Genomic DNA, 18642 nt, shown 5'->3' on the forward strand with positions numbered 1-18642 from the left:
TTCCCAGTGATTTGTTTCTTGCCAATGCTGTCCTGGGGTGCATTTAGAAGTGTGACCAGCAGGTTGAGGGGCATTCTCCTACTCTGCACTAGTAAGGCCACATCTGGAGTATTGTGTCCGGTTCTGGGCTCCCATGTTCAAGAGGGACAGGGAATGACTGGAAAGAGTCCAGGGGAGGGCTACAAAGAGGCACTGGAGCCTCTCTTGTGAGGCAAGTCTGAGGAAGCTGGGGCTCTCTGGCCTGGAGCAGAGAAGACTAAGAGGGAATCTTCTTAATGTTTATCAATACCTAAAGGGTGGAGGCAGACTCTTTTCAGTGGTGCCCAGTGACAGGACATGGGGCAACCAGCATGAACAGGAAGAACATGAGGAAAAGCATCTTTCCTTCAAAGGTGATAGAGCACTGGAACAGGCTGCCCAGAGAGGTTGTAGAGTCTCCTCTAGAGAGATGCAAAACCCACCTGGACACAGTCCAGGGCAACCTGTGTAGGTGAAGCTGCTGTTGCAGGGGGGTTGGACTATAGATGATCTTTAGAGGTCCCTTCCAACCCCTACCATAGTGTGATTCTGGGTGATCCTGTGATTCCTCCAGCTTGTTTTCTGGACACAGAGTGCCACAGCCTGTCACTGCAATACACAGGCAGCTCACATGGTGTAGCTGGGTCAGGATGCAAATGCAGTCAGGGTCAGTTAATCTCCTCCTCAGCAGGTTGTAAAGCACTCCCCAAAAGCAGCCACTGTTGGGACTGCTCTTGCCAAAGAAGGCCAACAGCAGCCAGCTGCTGAGCCAGGCACACAGCTTAGCTCCTGCCAAGTCTGCCTTGAATTCAGCTGCTCAGCAGCCCACAGCTCAGCCAAAAGGCAGCTGCTGCTGTGGGCTGCCATCTAGCATCTCTCTAGCAGGCTCCAGAAAGCCTGGGGCTCAGAAGAGCACGTGGTGATCTGGGGCAACACAGCTCAAGGGGCTGCCACTGCCAGCAGCTTTCTGAGTTCACTGACCAGTCTGTGCCAGGCAGGGCACTCAGGCCTGTCTGTGCTAGGCTTTACTGGAGCTGACTGCTTATTTTGCTCAGTGCCAGCATGCAGCCTTTCAGTAAAGGGGGCCTATAAAAAGGATGGGGACAGACTTTAGCAGGGCCTGTTGTGACAGGACAAGGGCTGATGGTTTTAAACTAAAAGAGGGAGATTTGGTCTAGACAGAAGGAAACAATTTTTTCACAATGGCAGTGGTAAAACCCTGCCCAGAGAGGTGGTAGATGCCCCATCCCTGGAAACATTCCAGGTCAGGTTGGATGGGGCTCTGAGCAACCTGATCTAGTGGGGGGGTGGTTGGTCTAGATGACCTTAAAAGGCCCCTTCCAACCCAAACCTATCCTATGATATGCTCGATTGAGGACTGAACAGAGAGAGTCTGAGCTGTCTCTGCTGTCAGAAGTACATTGCTGCACTGGGTGGTGAATGCACAACGTTGTTTTGTTGGCTTCAGTCAGTGTTTTACAGTAAATACATTAATGGGGGTGAGAGGTGAGGGGAAGAGCCACCTAAGCTGTGCCAGGAGGATGACAAAGAGACCAGGGCAAGGTGTTCTGTTGGGTGAATGGCTTCATGTTTCCTTGTGAATTCCAAGCCAGGTTATGTGTCTGACTTCTCTGAGGCTTCTTTCCCTTCTGGCAGTGCTTGTTTTCACCACTCTCCACATCAGCCTGCTTGCCCCCTAGATGTTTGCTCTCTTGGCCTTTTGTTTTTCCTAGCAGTCTCTTTCCCATCCAGTGTTTTCCTGCAGTCTGCACCTGCATTTATGCATCTCCATGCTTAACATACATATACACTGAAGTATTTAAGATCAACTGTTTAAATGCTGTGATGGAGGATGTACTTTGCCTGTTCATGAAATCAGTTTTGAATTGGGAACTGTGTCCCACAAAGTCATTTGAAAAACACAGCTTGGATGAACTTGGAATTGTGCAGCTAGAGGTAGCTGGGAGGTGGCAGATGTAGGTTTGCTCTCCCTGTTCCTTTTTTTCCTTACAAGGAGTAAAATGCTGCTTCTTTGGAGCCACCAGGTAGGTTGGATTGCTCTTTTACTGCCTCTCTATTAACAAATGAAGCCCCTTTTTTACCATCAAGACTAAAGAATACAGGAAAGTGTTAGAATTGCTGAAGTTAGCCAGCTGTTTGCATTTTCTTGCTAAAGAGGATTTGGCTGGGGGGGAAGGAGGATACATTTTAGCAGTGGCATCTCCAGTAATTTTCAAACTTCTTTTTCCCCCTCCCCATCTTGTCTGTCTCTCTTTTATTTTCTTTGAAGATTTCAGATATTGAGAGCAGAATATCAGCTCTCACTGTTGCAGGCTTGAATGTGGCTCCCTGTGTTCGCCTGACCAGGAAACGGGATCAAAAGCAAACAAACCAGGTGCCAGAACATTCTGTAGTATTCAAAAATACATGGGGGAGACCTTGCCTCTTCTTCCTCTGATGGAGTGGAGTAATGCATGTGTGTTGTTTGCAGATGCACACCATAGACACATCAAGGCAGCAGAGGAGAAAGCTTCCAGCTCCACCCGTAAAAGGTCTGTTGAAGTCCTCACATACATTAGAGAGAGGCTACCGAGGTTCAGTGTGATGTACAGCTGAGCAAAGGGGGAGAAAGACTAACTTAGGAAACAAAGAAAGCCTACATAAGTCCAGCCTCCTCATTTCCCACCTGTCATGTTCAGTAGTCGTGCCAGTAGCAGATCAATAGGAGCAGGAGGCTGGGAAAAGCAGAGGAGGGATTCTGAATGCTTGCCCTGCAGCAGGGCTGCTGCTGCTTCACTTGTCAGGGGTTGGTTTGTGAGGCCCAAGCAGTTGCCAAAAGCCAGTTGCCACCCTCCTCAACCCACTCCTGCTCTCTTAAAGCCTGTGTATGCTGATTTCAGTCATAGAGTCATGGAACTGGTTTGCTTGGAAGAGACCTTTAAGGTCATCAAGTCCAGCCTTTAAGCTCAGCAGTGTTCTTCGGATGTCAGAGTGTGACTGAGAAATTGCTTTATAAAATAAAAATGCTTTCTCTTTGTTTTAACCCTGTAGTGCATTATCTCTTGATGGTTATTTCCCTTGCACTGCTCTTCTTTTGCTCTTGTGTAATTCCCCTGAATGATGTGTCCTCAGACTTTAATAAATCAGCAGAATCACAGCCTGTTCATTTTAACTGAACTTACACCCAGCTCTCCTCATGTGTCTCAGGGGAAATTTTATCTCTCTAGAAGCTGTGACTTTTCAGGAGCATTGTTGGCATCTGTGATGTGAAAAAAATCCCTTTTTTGGGTGATTTTCTCAGGTGAGAAAATAGATGAGTCCCCAGTGACCACCGTCAGGACGTTTAACAGGAACTTCATGCTTCAAGGATCCCTAACACAAAGAACTAAAGAGAGGAAAAGCACTGCCAAGGATTTAATGGTAAACTCATGGCAAATGTTTTTTCAGACTTCTATTAAAAGCAGTAAACAGCAAGGAAGTGGTGTCCATAAGCAGCTGCATTTCAGCATCTTCACAAAACTTCTGTCAGTACTTTGAGAAAACAGAGGCCACTGAGGCATCTCTGAACAAATCTGAGCAGGGTCCTGGAAAGCATCTGACTATATACCACAGCAGAGCAGCTCCTGAGTGTCAGCCTGGCTGCCAGGTCTCCAGGAATGTGCTACCCTCATTTAAAAACAAACAAACAAAATAACTTGTGGTCCCCTGCAATTGGGGCTTCTGGCCCAGACCTCCCAGAACCAGCTGCATGCTGTAACTCAGCAGGTAAGAGTCACCTCGAATCTCCCTAACATTCAGAGGTTACCAAAGTGGCATTTAAAAGGCATCACAGTAGGCCACAGGTTGGCTCTGCAGGGTTTGAACAAAGAGGCTTCACTCTGGGTAGCTGCCAGTTGTTTCTTCTGCAGCAGCTAGAGAGAGACAAGGAAGAAAAGCTGCCTGTGCAAAGCAGTCTGCCTCTAGATAGGTGGAAAATAGGTGGGGAGGGGAGAAGGGGAAGGACCTGGCTCCTGAGAAGCCTCAGCAAGCTTCCTTTGGTTTTTCACTCTTGGCTTTTTCCTTCCTGTCCCTCTCTGTTCTAGGAACCTGCTCTAGGATCTGCTGTGATGTACTAAACTTACCACTCCCCTACTGCCAATAACACACTGCCTAAGGCTGCACACGAGAGTGCCTTTACTTAACAGCCATTGTGTATGTCCAGCTGGAAATGGACCCTCCAGAACCCACAATGCCTCAGTCATAGGGCTTCGTTTGGATACCTCACTGAGAAAGCTGTCCAAGTCTTCAGCATTGTGGGGCTGCTAAAGGAAACTCTGCCTTAAAAGTTCTCACAAGACTCTAGAAAGGATGCTGAGTTTCAAAAGCAAGGCTCCACATTTTAAGATGCACTTTTTCTCCCTATTGATTGTACTAAAGTTTGTCGTCCGTAGACTGCAGGATGTTTTTGTAACTCCCTCCTCACTCATCACTCTAGGCCAAAATTTCCCACAGAGAGAACACAGCAGACCTGTGATCCATGTCTGCTGCTGGCCTCCTGCTATTCATGTGGCATCCCTCTTGGTGAGCAAAAAGAACCACTCTGTGCTGCCTGGGAGGGATGGAGAGCCGGTGTGCCCAGCTCTGCTCCCAGGGAGTCAGTGGCACTTTTGGCAGGGTTTATAGTGGGGTGAGATGTGCAGGGACTTCTCTGCTCACTGGGGCTGTGATTGGCAGTTGATGTTCTAGCTCCAGAGTTGTGTGTTTTGCTCTTGGCAACAGAGGGCAACACGGATGTCATGCTGATCCATGAGTTGGTGGCAGCAGATGTGGACCAGATGTCTGCTGAGTTACAGTCCTGGTGTCTGGAAGCATCTGAACACTGTTGTGAAACCAACACCTTTGTTTGTCTTCTTGTTCTTGGTAGCATTGTCCACTTGGTGGTGTCCAGCCATGCTATAGTTCAGAATAAATTCTGAACAAATCATTTAAGATTGGAAGAAGAAAGTTAAGAGCTTTGCAGATAAGGTCTCTGCTAACTGGCTGCTGGTTGTGGCATGGCTACAGCTTGTAAGAGAGTTCTTTCTGCTCTTTCCCTGGCCTTCCTGAGGACAGGGCAAAGGCAGCCCAGACACAGCTCCTCCTTTACTGGTCTGCAGCCAGTGCAGATCAGCTGGGGCTTGCCACTGGTGCCATGTGCACCCCACTCCCAGTGGACCACTCTGAATTGGATTGTGAGTAGTAACTTTCTTCTTTCCTTTCTTGAGACCCTTGAAAGTGTGCCAAAATGGAAGGCCCATGAGCAGATGCCCAGGAAGGATGATGCTGCTTTTACAGTATGTGCCTCAGCCTTTGTGGGGAGAACCTTGCCAGTTTGTGGCACCTTTTGCTCTGCAGAATACAAAGGAGGTGATGAGCCAGTGGATGCTCCATCTTGCACACATCTTGCAGTGGGCTGGTGTGAAGCGTGCTGTGAAGGAGAGCCTGGGCTGGCAAGTTCCCTCTCCACATTAAGGAGTGGAAAGCAGTGGTCAGCAGAGCAAGAGGAGAGCGGCTCCCTTCCCTGGGCTCCCAGTGAACACGTTCCCTGCCATGCAGCAGGAGAGCAGTCCCCTGGGACACCTGCCCATGGAAAGTCTGTGGCTGGGCAAATAGGAGCAAAACTGGGCAAATTCCCTGGCTAGGCTGGAGTTAGCAGGGCAGGTGAAGGAGGGTGAGGAATGGCTGGATGGGAGGGTTGGAAAAACAGAGCCACCCACATTTGACACCAAGCTTGTCAGCACCTGATGTCCAGCTGCATGTAGGAACCCTTGGAGTCAACGCAACCATCTTCCCCCTTAGTGTCACTCTGTCCCTTCAGGGAGTTTGTCTGCCCAAGGTGCCACCCAGAGTGTCCATTCTGGGTGCAGTGATGCCTTCTTTTCTTCTTACACCACATGAGTTCTCTGGGATGGCTTTGCACAGTGTGTGGGGGGCAGAATGTGGCCCACTCTGTTTAATATATAAATACCTGTACAAAACAACTCCATTTGATTTCTATATGCAATCCAGGGCAGCAGATTGAACAGAGTAGGATGCCTAAGATGTTGTTAGCCAGTCTCCTCCATCTCCTCCTCCCCTGACTGTTCTCCTGTGTGTATCCACCACATTCCCAGGGTCTGGTTCCTGCAGGTGTGCCTGTTATGAAATGTCATCAATGGTGGTTGGTCTGCATCTTTGTCAAATAATAACCAATATTGTGTATGTGATAGCAATGCAGAAATGACTCCTCTCATTTTGCTAGGATAACTCTCTTAGTGTGATTTAAACAAGCCAACAACAAAAAAGTTTGGACTAGGTTGTTTTCCTTAAGAGGCATGAAAAGCAACTATTACTGTGTTACCATGTTAAAATATTCAGTCTTCTCTGACAGACAAAAAGAAAAAAATGTACTGTGTAGGCATTGCAAAAACAAAGAAAAAAAAATTTTAAAAGAAAAAATAAAATAAAAATAACAAAAAGGAGAAAAGAAAGGAAAAAGAAAAATAAAAAGTAAAAAAGAAAGGAAAAATGAAAAAGGAAAAAAGAAAAAGGAAAAAATAAAAAATGAAAAAATAAAAAAGGAAAAATGGGGGGGGGGAAAGACAAAAAAAAAAAAAATCCCACCTGCTCTAAAGCATTTGAATTTTTACAACTGTTTGTGCCAAATCTGTGCAAAGATATAATTTATTGTTTTAAAAAAAGAAAAGAAATCCTAAAGGCATCTGTTAGAGCACAGAAAGAATTATTTTGTCATGAGGTGATTTCAATCTCTGGTGTTAACTATTTCTATTTAGAATTAATTTTTTTATAACTGAAGCTATTTTCCTGGGTCAGGTGAAGCCTGGATGAAGCTGTCTGCTGAAGTCTGAGTGCATCTGAAGCTTGCCTTGTCGTTGTTCTCTGCATACTCACCATGAATTATTGTCAAGAGATGCTAACCAAGTAAAAGCCATTTATGGGACGTTTGCCTTTTCCAAGACTTGCTTCATAAAGAGAACCCAAAAGGTCTTCTCTGTGCCTTGGACTGATGTGCACCTGGGCTGGGGACTGTGCAGAACATGCTGCCAGGGCTCCCCGTGCACCAGTGACCCCCAGGATGCCCTCAGTTAGCTGAGGGAAGGGATGTGCCCCAATGCACTTGGGTCAGAGTTCTTCCAGCAGGGCTGTGGTGGGAAGATCTCTGTTAGGAACCTCTGATGTTTAGGCTTCTCCAGACAAGTGATTAACTTGGCAGTGCTGGGGTAACAGAAGCACAGAATTGTTTGGGTTGGAAAAACACCTCTAAGATCATCCAGTCCAAGCATCAACCTAACAGCACCATGGCCATCACACCATGTCCCCAAGTGCCATGGCCACGTTTCCTGAACACCTCCAGGGATGGGGACTCCTCCCAGAAGAACAGAACATAATGAAAAATTCAGGCAGCACACAGCTCCAGGAGTTTGCCCTTGATGATGATCTTAAAGGTCTTTCCCAACCTAAACAAGCTTATGAGTCTGCTGGGTGAAAAACCATCTGACATGGAGATCCTCAAGCAGAAGTTCTCCAGCTGTCACTGAGATGGGTCCAAAAAGGCCAAACTGAGCAAGAGCCCTGCTGATGATCTTAGTCCAGTATCTCCAAAATCCTGTGTGATGACTGCTGATGGAAATATTTGCCAGTTCTCCCCACCGGGAGGGCACTCATGAAACTGGTGACACTCTGGGTCAGCAGAAGTGGTGTAGTAACCACCTGATTACAGTAAAAATCCACTCCTTGCTGACAGCCTTTTGCAAAGGGCTGGACTAGATGACCTTTGGAGGTCCCTTCAACCCAGACCCTACTGTGATTCTCTGCAGTGATTAATGCAGCCACTCCTAAATGCCAGTAGCAGTTCTAACAAAGTTAATTGCCATGGCAAGCAGGAGAGCTGAGCCACCACCCCAGCCTGGTGGATGTGGACTGGTGGTGGCTCCTGATCCTCACAGAAGAACTTCAGCTTGAGCAGAGAAAGTGCTTACAAACCTGCACCCCTTCCAAGGAACCCACCTGGGTTGGGCCCTTCCTCCTGTCAGACAGCAGTGCACAATGAGATGCAGCAGGCATAAAACTACTCTGAAGAGTCTGATTAACCAATTTCTATATGGCTGGGTTTTTTTTTTCCCTTCAGCAGTGAGCAATCTCCTATCTTTGCTGGCAGCTTGTTCTGGTCATTAATACATCTCTCCAGCAGTACATGAAGAGTCTTGAAGGGCAAGGGAGTAGGTCAGGGCTACGTTCCTATGAGTGGATGTATAAAAACCACCCAGGGAGTGCCAGCATCCCATGGCAGCAGTGCAGGGACATTAACAGCCAGAGCCTTTGTGCTTTCTTCCAACCATTGTTTTTATTTTGACATATCAAGAGCCACTGCCTTGGCAACATGGCAGGAAGGTTTCATGACACACTTCACACTGTGGATTTAAATCCCAGCACAAAAGCTGCATGGGGTTTGTGTGAACCTAATGTTACAGTGAAAGAGCAGCAGGAGGCTGGTGGGGATGTAAGTTATGGTGGCACTCAGTGCTGGTGTCCATGCAGTGTCTTTTAGCTGCACACTCAGCAGGTTTCTCTTTGGAGGAGCTGGCACAAGGAGAAGAAAGAAGAGCAAGCTGGGAGTGCTAGGCCAAAGCAGGGCTGGATGAAGCTCTGAGGTGTGATTCAAAGGACAGAGGTTGGGTCACCACCTCGGGGAGCAGAGATCACCAACCTTCTGTTTCCAGCACTTTCTGTTGCCACAAAGCACTCAGGATGAAATCCAGGTGTCTGCTCACAGGCCTCAGGCTGCCAGGGCTGCTTCTCAGCTGCCTCTTGCCAAAGCGGCCGATGGGGCGCACGCCTCGCCCCACGTACCAGAAGGGATCGATCTCAGGACCTGCAATTCAAAGCAGGCAGTGAAGCATCCCCCCCTGTGCCTACAGGCAGCACTTCCTCAACACCTTGAGAGGGTTAGGCAGCTCATTTGTAGTCCAGAAAAAAAAGAAAAAGAAAAAGAAAAAACAACCAACCAACCAAAGGGAAAGGCTGCAGCCAGCTACACAACTTTCTGGTGCCTTGAGGGTTGCTTTCCATGTGTAGAGCCCAAAAGAAGAGGATTCAGATGCAAAATTAATTTTCATCCATCTGGGCTGCATCCTGCAGTTCTAACAGAAGCTGAAGTACTCAGAGTCAGGAGGGTGCAGCAAGCTCTAGAGCTGATCTGAGCCCTGGGAAAGGTGACAATGCAGCCTACACCCAAGAAGGGCCATAGCAGCTCCCTGCACTGCCACTTGTAAACTGTCTCCTCTTAGCTATAGTCCTGAAGGTTCTACTGTCCGCCATCCCTTCCTGCTGTGTGCACCAGGTACAGCATCTCTGCAGGCTAACAAAGCCACTGGAACCTAAACATAAAGCTAATTCTTGTTCACTTAGGAAGGTGCTTTCATGGATGACTTCCTTTTCTTTTAAAGCACCTGCAGTACCCTTCTATTTGACTTACTTGTCTAGTCTAGTTTCAGAGGTGTGGAGAGGAGGACAGTTGCATTGAAAGACCAGGAAATAGCAGTGAGGTAAATCTACAAAGCATTGGAGATGAATTCACCCCAAGGAAATGCCAAGCCATTAGAAGCATGCAGGACTGACAGGAAAAGGAATACATTTCAATTTCAGTGTATTACACAGCATCCAAGTCATAGGAAAATCTCAGGCAAGGCAGCAGGATGTTTTCCCTGTGCATTTTGATGCTTAACCAGAGTAAAAAGATCCACTTTGACTGTAAATGTGCCTTGGGAGTCTTCTCCAGTCTGAACTCCCCCAGCTCCCTCAGCCTATCCTCATAGCAGAGGTGCTGCAGCCCTTGGATCATCTTTGTGGCATCAGAAATGATGCTGCTTGCCTTGGCTAACTAAGGGCTGGCAGAAGGACACTGGGTTCTCTATCTGCACTTACAAGGGGAAATGCAAGTACAGAGCCCCCATACCACAGAACCATCCACATGGATCTGCTGCTGAACTTGCCCTGATCTCTCAATGGTGACTATGAAGTCACCAGACTGGAGTCTGTCACAGCACATCAAGTGGGACTGGTACTTACTTCTGTTGTCTATTTGATGCTTAAATGGCCTGCTCTGTCCTGAAGTGAAGCTAAGCAGTACCAGGAGTGCCAGGATGGAGACAGTGACCAGCTTTAAGTGCTTGGGTGACCACAGGGCACGTGGTGTCCACCAGACTGGATGCCACATGATGGAGTGGTGATGGGAAAGCTGTCAGAAGAAAAGGCAATATGGGGAAACATGAGTTAAAGCTCTCCAGGTGAAAGAAGGTGGCAGCTCTAATGATGTGCTCCTATCCATCAGAGCCACTTCATGACTAAGCTGTGTGAAGCACTGACACTGGGGACGTCCTGGATACATCTTTTGAGCCTCAGCCTGAGGTAAGGCTTGCAGCTGGAGAGGTTTTCTCACCAGCAGAGAGAGGCCCTGCCATGGCTTCACAGCAGCTGAGCTGGCTGATGACTTTCTGTGTGGCTTCCCATGTGACCAGGTGCATTGGCTACCAAAGGGTGTTTTAGCCACTGCCACCATCATTCTTTCCTCACCTGTAAAATATGTCTCAAGTTTGCATTTTACACACTCTTTTTCCAACTAAATGCATTTCAGTATGAAAGGGAACTCTCCTCTTGTGTCACTGCTCTTGTTCACAGCCAGCTTCCAAAAGTATGATACCCAGTTATGGTTTCCACTGGTAGATGGCCCCAGCTGTTAATTAGAGGGTATGGGGTGAGGCCATCAGGCTGCTGGTGCCCATGGCACTTGGGATATGTTTGTTGATAGAAGCTGCCCTGAAGTGACAGCAGCTCTCACTGAGAACCTGCCTGCAAACCTCACAAGCTGGGGCTTCTCCAGTACCAATGGGGCTTTCTCCTAAGAGTTTACATTTAACATGGATTTGGTTCTGAAGCCTCCAAGCCAGTACTTTGCTTCTTACTTTATTCTGGGGCTTTGTTGTTGTTGTTGTTTGCTAGGATTGTGTTGAGTTCCCAGCCCTCTGCTTGGAAACAGTTGGACAGTGTGTATGAGGAAAGGTATTCCCTAGTTCATTGTCTGCTTCAGCCCTTGTGCTTGCACAGAAACATTTGATTTTCCTTGGGTGAGCCTGGGTCTGTGGCAGTGCTCACCTGAAGCTGTTTGCAGGTGAAGTGGTAGCCCTTGGTTGTTGTTTGCAGATGTGGGCATGACGTGTTGCTGGTAGGTGCAAACAGGAATTTACAGGATGATTTATTTGTACAAGCACAAAGGTGTCACTAAACTTGCCAGAAAATGTCCCTGCTCACTGTAGGGAGGTTGGACTAGATGACTTTTAAAGGTCCCTTCCAATCCAAACCAGTCTGTGGTTCTGTCCTGACCCTGTAAATGCACCCAGATGCAAACAGAGGAGAGGGCCCCCAGGAGAAGGGCTGTGCTGATGCCAGGCTCAGTACCTGAGCATTTGGCATTTTGTACAAGCTTCCCCACAGTACCTCTCCCAGGTCTGCCTGGTGGGGCCTGTGCCTACAGAAGGCAGCAGGAGCCCTCTTTGCTCAAGCATCACTTACAGCAGAGACAACAGGTAGGGAATCCTCTCAGCTGTGCCTACAAAGAGGCTTCTCCTCCTGTTTTTTCACTCCCTGTTGCCACTGGAATCTTTGCTGCTTTCAGTAGAGGCAGAGCAGGAATGAACATTCTCTGATGTATGCTGCACAAGCATCACACAAAAAAAGCAGGTGGAGGATCTGGTTGCGTCCTTCATGGAAAATGCAAAGGCAAAAGCTCCTTAGCATCTAGGAGTCAGTGAAAGGCTGCTGGGGTTTTGCCCCCACACTGACAGTTACTCAGCAGGCAGCTTAGAGAAAAGTGCTTTTAACTCAGGAGTGGAACAGAACTGTGAATTCACTTTTCCTAAGTTGTCCCACACCAACCTGGATTAAAAGATCTTAGCATGTAAAAGCACAGGGGATTGATTCTGCCTGCAGTTTCAGCTGCTGCACCTCTCTCGGTGCTCCATGTTAGCAAAGCCAGTGAGACAAGAAGGAGCTGTTCTGAGCACTCTCTCCAGTCTGCTGACAGGTTTTCCAGACTGCTTGCTGTCTGGTTTTGTGTCTTTCTGGGAACTGAGTGACAGAAAGGCAGAGCTTCCCTTCAGCTTGCTGTTGATGAAATACCAAAAATCCAGGGGGAAGCTTTTAGCACAGGTTTGGGTTTGGTTTTTTTCCTAAGCAATGCTGTGTTCCTCCAGTTCTTCCTATTTTTCCCTCCTCCTAATTGTTCCACCCCTGTTTGTATGGGGAGAAACTGAGGCAGAGGTAATGTGTGGCCCCACGGAACATGACCTTGCATGATGCTGAGCATTTCTAACCCCAGCTCTACACTGTCACCAGGCTTTAAGGATAAGAACAAAATCCTGGCTACTCACTCACAGTCCTTTCATGAGCAGAGGCTGGAGGTGGTCTGTGATCATCCCAGGTCTAGACATGCCCTAACCCACAGATCTGCACCTTTCTTCCAAGGGGAAAATGAAAAAAAGCAAGACCTCATAGAGTCACTCTGTGTGTCCCCCATTTCCGTGCTCACAAAAGACTTTTAAAATAAATTTTAAAAAATAATTTTAAAAAATCACTTTTTTTCAACAAAACTTGACACAAGTTCCAGGAATTGGTTTGCTGCTGGAGCTCACCAACATCAGCACTGCTGCTATTTGGTCAGCTTCCCACTTCTGCTTAGTCCCTGAGCAGAAAGAACCTTTGAATTTTGTCCTGGTAACATCTGTGACATATCTGGCAGTTTCCATCAGTGTGAGAGGAGAAAGCTACAGCAGGTGAAAGTGAAGCTACAGTGGAGCAGCAGCATCACAGCCTGCTGTGGGTCTGCCTCACACCAGCAGTGGGAGACCAGCACGGCTCTGCCTCTGGGCTCCCAGCACACCACACTGGAGCTCTGCTGCAGATCCATCAGATCTAAACCTACTGTGGATGCCCTCAGAAGACAAGCTGCTATTAACTCTTTAAACCCTCAAGTAGCCTTTGCCTTGAGATTAGCAGCTGTGTGCCCCCCTCCAAGGCAAACAGGAATGGCTTTCCCCTTTGCAAGCAGTGCTGGAGCTCTCCACCAGCCCTGGTGGCTCAGCACAGTCTCCTTAGGGACAAAAACTTGACAAAAGTTCCAGTGAGCACAGAGCACAGCTGTGCCCCCCTATGCTGAAAAGCTACAGCCCCAAAAGTAAAGGAAATCAAAGCAGAGTGAGGAGAAATGCTGAAGGCACTCACCTGCTTGCACTAAAGCTGCTCCTTCAGGTAGCTGCTGCTCCTTCAGGTAGCTGCTGCTCCTTCAGGTAGCTGCTGCTCCTTCAGGTAGCTGCTGCTCCAAGCAGAAGCAGGGCAGCTGGGGGGGCTTGTGCCTTTTATACCTGAGGAAAGGGAGTTTGAAGCAGGAGGGGGAGGCAAGAGGTGGGCCAGGAGGACGTCAGCAGTGCTGGTGAGTAAAATTTAAATTTACAGAAGGAGGGGTAGAGAATTGGGGCTCTATTAGACAGCCATTGATCAGGGCAGGGAACAGCAACTGAGGGTGGTGCCAGGGGGGATGGCACGGGGGGGCCTGCGATGCCACCTGGCTGAGAACCCTTGGCCCAGGACAGCAAAGGGGAGGGGGCTGCTGCCACTTCGCATGGATGGGGGCACAAGGGCAGGCTGGAGCAGCAGCAGCTGCCACGCTCTGTGCTGCACTGTCTGCAGTGGGGAAACACTCGTGGCTGGGGATGAGGTGTGGGTGACAGAGATGGAGAGTGGAGGCTCTCACGCCCAGCAGGCTGGAGCAGCCAGGCCACACGGCCCCTTCCCAGTCCTTGCTCCCACCTCTGCGGTTTGCTTGGGATCTTACTGCACAGCAGCTCCTGTCCTGTTAAGCCCAGAGCCCAGGGCTGGGATCAGCTCACCCCCAGGGAAGCTTTACACCACAAATCAGCAGAGTGCTCCAGCAGCTGATGAGCTGAGCTGTGAGTCCCTGCCTGAGCAAGTGCTGCCCAGCGCTGTGGCAGAGCAGCTTCCAGCTGCAGCAGGCCCCTGGCTGAAGCAGTGTTATTGTATTTCCTGGCTCAAGCAGTATTGTAGTGCTGCTGGGATGTTATTTTTAACTCTGGCCCTTGTCTGGTGTCTCATCACAGCCTTGCTGCTGCAGATCTCACTGCTTTAGCAGCTCAGACCAGGTGTACTACGAAGGGCTGTGGAGCAGCAGCAGCTGAACCTCAGGTGTTTCGCTCCTTCAGCACCATCCTGGGGAGAGGCTGAGCTGTGAGGTGTTCCTGGGCTGCATGGAGAGCACAGCCCCTCTCACAGAGAGTCCTGCAGGCACAGAGTTCTGCTCTTCCTGCTGACACTGACTGGCTGAGGAAATCACTTTTAAAGCTGTGCTTAGGAGAGGTGGCTCTGAGGCATGGACTGGTCAGCACCTGAGACTGGATAGGAAATGCTGCAGTCCCACCAGGATGAAGTGGAAGTTCAAAAGCAAATCTGTTGTTTAGTTTTTCTATAACGATGCTTCTGGCTGGAAAAACCTCACAGTACAAATGAAAGTTTCACTGTAGCTACCTCCCAAAGTAGAGGAGTTGTTTGCTTTTTTTCCTAGGGGAATTTCTGCAAGGAAGCATGATTTATATTTTGCCTGGCCCTGCCCTTACTCAGCCAAACATCAAGTAGATGACCCCACAACCATGGTCACTAATTGTAGGGATTAAAGTAAGTTTCTCATTAATGGACAACACTTTGGTCTGTAGGCACAAATGGTAAAGAAGCCTGAGAAATCCTCTTCCATTCTCCAATTCCCACCCAGTAATGACTAAAGAAGCATCTTTCTCATCCAAGTTTTCAAGAGTTTACTCAGACTACCAGATGACTGCAAAACATGAAGAGCCCTTCAAGTCCATGATAGCACAAAAGGTCTCTCTGCAGCTCACACAATCAATAATGTATCTACAGGCTTGCTCCAGCAGCCTCCTTTTAGCATCTTCCCTTTGAACCTTGCAGGCACTCCCTGCCAACAAATCAATCCACATCCAAGAATCCACATCCTGCTTCCGCTGGGCTCATTCTGCATGCATGGAGGGGGTAACTTCTCAGTAAGTAAAAACCCTTCATGGTTTTGCATCACAGGTCTTTGCCCTTCCTCCTCTTCACACTGGTTTGGCCCAGACACCATGGGTACCCTTTCTTCATTTCAGGTGGGCAATTGCCAGAGTGAGAGCTTTTTTCTCTCTGTGATATTGGGACCCTGTCTTGCTCTGCTGGTTTGCTAAGTGAGTCTGTCAGCTTAAAACAGAAGTGAAAGCCTTTCCCAGCCCATTCACACTTTCTAGTCTTGCTGGCACTGCAATGTGAGCCTTTCAGGGATTGACACCTACCTGGAAGTTACCACAGAAAAGAAAACTGCACAACATCTTCGTGTTAGCATGGTCGGCTTAGTGGTAAATGCTGCCTGCAAGAGAACATGAAAATCATTACTGGGAGAGTTAGCATCTAAATGCTCTGATCTGATCAGCTGCCTTCATGCTGGCCTGAGCTCCATCTCATGCAGTGTATTGGTTTTGATGGTGGCCAGCACTGAACATCCAGGGAAGAGTCTAAAAGCAGGGCAGCATATTTTGATGTTACCCACCAGGGCCCCCGACCCTTGTGGTCCAGAAGCTTCCCAAACCAAATGTTTCTTTGTGGTAGGTAACCCTTCCACTGGTCCACTAAGGGCTTCTTGAACCCATGTAAGTCCTCAGCATGCACAAAATCATGTGCCAAGGACTTCACAGCTCACTCTCTGCTAGAGGAAGGATTGTGGCCATGTATCTGTCAGGACACAAAACTTGCCAGTGCCAAGTACTTTTTTAATTTTTGCTTTCAGCCATTCTGCCTTCATGGAAGGCTACTATGAAATGATAAAACAATGAAGATTTGAAAACAGTCTAAAGGAGCCTCATCAGGCATTTCCCTTACCAAAGTACTATTTCACTCTATCCTTACTGACTGTAAGTTATCGTTTCCTTCCACCACTATGTACCTGCTATGGCCAGTACTCAGAAGCTACACAGAAATCATCCTGACTTCTCAGGGTCTTCTCAGGCAGATGTGATTTTAGTTTATTTTGTTATCCCATTCACAGCAGGGGTAATGCTTTGGCTGAGGAAAGCAAGTCAGCTCGTGCAATATAGAAAGTAAAAGCTTTTCAGGGGAGGGCACACTGATATTTGTGCTGCCTGGATATTCCTCAGTGACATTAACCAGGAAGTACCTGATGATTGGTTGCACTGATTAAGTTTAGAGGATTCATGAAAAGTTGTATTCAGACTTATTCAGAGAACCATATCAATTCAAGCTACTCAATGAGTCTGTTCATACATGTAGCTTTAACTCTACTAACATTCAGGTTCAGAGAGCAAACAGGACTGGCTTCATTTCTTCCTTGGAGATAGGACCATCTAGTGGCTAGCACAGAAATTAGCTTCACAGAATTGCTCAAGTTGGAAGGGACCTCAGAGATCATCTCCTCCAATCTCCCTACCATGGGCAGGGACACCTCTCAACTACACTCAGCTGCTCAAGGCCTCATCCAACCTGGCCTTCAACACCCCCAGGGAGGAGGCAGCCTCAGCCTCCCTGGACAGCCTGTTCCACAGTCTCACCATCTTCCTACCAAAGAACTTCCTCAGATCCAGTCTAACCCTGCTCTCCCCCTCAGCTTCAAACCATTCTTCCTTGTCGGGTCCATAGACATCCTCATAAAAAGTCCCTCTGCAGCCTTCCTGTAGGATCCCTTCAGCTATTGGAAGGAAGCTCTAAAGTCCCCCTGGAGTCTTCTCATCTCCAGGCTGACCACCCCCAGCTCCTTCAGCCTATCCTCATAGCAGAGGTGCTCCAGCCCTTGGATCATCTTTGTGGCCTCCTCTGGACTCACTCCAACAGTTCTGCATCCTTCTATGCTGGGGCCCCTGTCAGTCATTATTGAGCAAGGAGTTAACCTGCACACATAAAAGCACAGGCATCCTGAAATGTGAGTATGCACTGAAGCTAAACCAAACAGCACAGGACCCAGGTTCTGGTAAGTCAGACTGGCTCTCCAGGTGTTCCCAGTGCTCACTCCTCCCAGTTACCACATCCTTACCTGGAACAACTTGTTAGCAGCTGGGCAGCTCAAGCATAGGCTACAGCTCAAGACACCAGCCAGTCTCCCCAGGCCCTTCCTCAGCACACTGTGGAGGCTTTGACCACAGCCAGAGCTCAGATGGAAAAATACAAGGTCAGGCTTGGCACGGTTGTGGCCACCCTTGAAACGGTTCTGCTGCTGGGACAGATAGAAGGAGGATTTCTTCTGACACTTGGATGTATTTCCTCCCTGCCAGAAAGCCACCAGCCAGCCCTCTACACAGCACTTCAGAGTGTGCAGCTCCCAAACACGGCTGGGGGCTGTAGGTAGAGTCATGGAGCAGAAGTCATGGAGCAGAAGCAGGAAAGATTACAGTTCAGGAGAAAAGAGAAAGGGAAAAAAATATAAAAGGATGGAAACAATTTTGCCTTTGTCTCTCGAGTATCTAGCACCTGGATGTTATCTTCAGGTACCAACACCAGGCTGGCAAAGACATGCTTCTGGCATGACAGTGAGGCAGGATTTGTGAGTAGAGTAGTTGTGCTGCTGGAATGTAGGACAGGAATTGGTGCTGCCATGGGCACATTTCATGCATAATCCCTTTGTCAGACAACTTGAACTGCTCCTGGAGCAGTGTGCTCCAAGCAGTAACGGTCTGGACTTTGAGGCTGCCGGCACAGTGCCTGATGTTTCTGCAGGCCCAGGCACCAGGGGATCTGCCTGCAGGAGTGGTCATTAATTAAATTAACAGACCTTTTGGCTTTGTAAAAGCTCCTAAGGAATAAAACTTAAATAAAAAAATCAGAAGAGTAGTATATATTAGAAACGTGGCTGTAGGAAATGAAAAACAATGTTCATTCCTGTTATTACAGAGGGGACTGAAGGCAGCTGAAGGTAACAGCAGCCTTGTGCATGCTTATACAAAGGCAGAGGTTATACAGAATCCTAAATTAAAGCAAGGCTTTAGCCCCTACCATGTGGGTGAGCTGTGTTTTTACCTTGGGGAAAAAAAATAATCATGAGATGAAAATTCATGGGAAAGCAAAAGATACCAGAAGGTTTTGCACAGAGATGTGGAGTTTGCAAAAATGCACTAGAGCAAAAACTCAGCTATGGTAATAGTAATAGTAGTAGTAGTGTAAGGTGTCTGAGAGAGGTGCTGGAGACACCCCAAAGACATGTCCCTGAGGATGGGTGTCACAAGAACTCTCAGTGTCTATCTCTGTGGCCTTAATCCAAACATTGTCCAAATCATGGCATGTGTGTGTGTGACAGAAGCAGGCACCTCAGTCTCCATCCTCACATTACTGCCCCAATAGTGCCTTTTGCACTAAAAACATTGCCTTGTGAAGCACCAGGACCAGAAACTTTCTTAGTCCAGCACACACTGACCTTCATAAAACCACTGCAGTGCTGATCCAGGCCTTGGGTCACAGAAGAGAAATATCTCTTTGATTTAAGAGGAATGAGGCTGA

General features: G+C 48.1%; 1 protein-coding gene across 3 annotated transcripts in view; it reads left to right on the plus strand.

The window, feature by feature from the left end:
• MYRIP (myosin VIIA and Rab interacting protein) overlaps positions 1-4133 on the plus strand; it is a 135373-nt gene extending 131240 nt beyond the window's left edge. For all 3 annotated transcript variants that reach the window (XM_054385155.1, XM_054385156.1, XM_054385157.1), the window contains 4 exons: positions 2309-2413; positions 2510-2570; positions 3320-3438; positions 4101-4133. In XM_054385155.1, coding sequence (XP_054241130.1) covers positions 2309-2413; positions 2510-2570; positions 3320-3438; positions 4101-4133 — 318 coding nt within the window. The remainder of the gene's footprint in view (positions 1-2308; positions 2414-2509; positions 2571-3319; positions 3439-4100) is intronic.
• Positions 4134-18642: the final 14509 nt, after the last annotated feature.

This window comes from Indicator indicator, chromosome 11 (genome assembly GCF_027791375.1).
Source record: "Indicator indicator isolate 239-I01 chromosome 11, UM_Iind_1.1, whole genome shotgun sequence".
Taxonomy (NCBI): Eukaryota; Metazoa; Chordata; class Aves; order Piciformes; family Indicatoridae; genus Indicator; species Indicator indicator.